General features: G+C 40.5%; 1 protein-coding gene across 1 annotated transcript in view; it reads right to left on the minus strand.

The window, feature by feature from the left end:
• The window catches only part of LOC107096014 (protein NLRC3-like), a 13,153-nt gene that overhangs the window by 944 nt on the left and 10,590 nt on the right, over positions 1 to 1,619 (minus strand). Inside the window, exons 7-8 of the mRNA XM_015392459.1 lie at positions 770 to 1,614; positions 227 to 372 (exon numbers count right to left, since the gene is read on the minus strand). Coding sequence (XP_015247945.1) covers positions 227 to 372; positions 770 to 1,614 — 991 coding nt within the window. The remainder of the gene's footprint in view (positions 1 to 226; positions 373 to 769; positions 1,615 to 1,619) is intronic.

Here is a 1,619-nt window from a genome sequence, read left to right on the forward strand (position 1 = left end):
TCTTATCAGGGAGGGCAGTGCCCCAGCGCCCCCTATGGGCCGGCCGCCACTGTTAAAAGGGAAACATTAGATGATGTTACTATACTACTGAGAGTGAACGAGATGATAAGATTTATAAATATTCATCCTCTGAGGAAAAAATGTAAAATTAAAATAGTGGTAGAAATTGAATGTAAGTTTTTCCTTATGTTTTCTGACCGCAGAGTTTCCAGTTTGCAGTTTGGACTCTTTAGTCCAGACGACAGCAGCTCCACTCCAGAATCCTGCAGGTTGTTGTTACTCAGGTCCAAATATCTCAGGACAACGGACTCAGAACCGAGAACCAAGGACAGAAATCCACAGCTTCTCTCTGAGAGGTTACAGCTCTTCAAGCTGAAGAAACAGACAGACATGAATATCAGCAAAATAGTTTTGATGGATTAAAAAGAGAATTTCAGTCTAGAACAAAAATGGAAATATCTAAAAACTCATAGCTAAACACTAAAATAGCAAACCTTCTCTTTGACAAAATATGAGGTTAACTCGTACACAGATAATGAACTAAAAATTGAAACAAAAAAATTAGTAAATACATTAACTTTAGATCTGCTCTAGTCTAAAACGCATAACTAATTAATTTTTATGTTACATTTGTCTAAATAAAAACTAAACTGCCACTACTAGATTAATAGAGTCTTTAATACACATAGTTGTAGCTCAGTATATTTAGAATAATAGTTACTGGAGGTTTCAGCTCCTGGTTAAGAAGACAAAGATTGTCAATACTTACATGACTTTGTTGGAAGCTTTGACTACTGGCAGCAGCCTGAGAAGAATTTTCTCTGAAGCAGAGTATTTTCTCAGGTCAAAAACATCTAGATCTTTTCCAGAGGACAGTAAGATGAAGGCCAGAGCTGACCACTGAGCAGGAGACAGTTTATCTGTGGAGAGACTTCCTGAACTCAGGGACTGTTGGATCTCCTGGACCAGAGAATGATCATTCAGTTCATTCAGACAGTGGAACAGGTTGATGCTTTTCTCTGCAGACAGTTTCTCATTGATCTTCATCTTAATGTACTGAACTGTTTCCTTATTGGTCTGTGAGGTTTGCCGTTTCTGTGTCAGCAGACCTTGAAGGAGAATCTGATTGGTCTGAAGGGAAAAACCAAGGAGGAAGCGGAGGAACAAGTCCAGGTGTCCATTTGGACTCTGTAAGGCCTGATCCACGGCACTCTGATGGACATAGTTTAGATTTGGTTTCTTCAAATGTATATTCCTCTTTTTTTGTTGTTCCATTAGATTAACTCCATCCTTGATGAAGGTTAGATGGACATGAAGAGCGGCCAGAAACTCCTGAACACTCAGATGGACAAAGCAGAACACCTTGTCCTGGTTCTGGTACAGCCCTCTCTCCTCTCTAAAGATCTGTGTGAACACTCCTGAGTAAACTGAGGCTGCCCTGATATCGATGCCACACTCTGTCAGGTCTGATTCATAGAAGATCAGGTTTCCTTTCTGCAGCTGATCAAAAGCCAGTTTTCCCAGAGACTCGATCATCTTCCTGCTCTCTGTGGTCCAGTGTGGATCTGTCTCATATCCTCCATCGTATTTGACCTTCTTCACTTTGGTCTGAACCACCA

This window comes from Cyprinodon variegatus, unplaced genomic scaffold, assembly GCF_000732505.1.
Source record: "Cyprinodon variegatus isolate N-32 unplaced genomic scaffold, C_variegatus-1.0 Scaffold592, whole genome shotgun sequence".
NCBI lineage: Eukaryota > Metazoa > Chordata > Actinopteri > Cyprinodontiformes > Cyprinodontidae > Cyprinodon > Cyprinodon variegatus.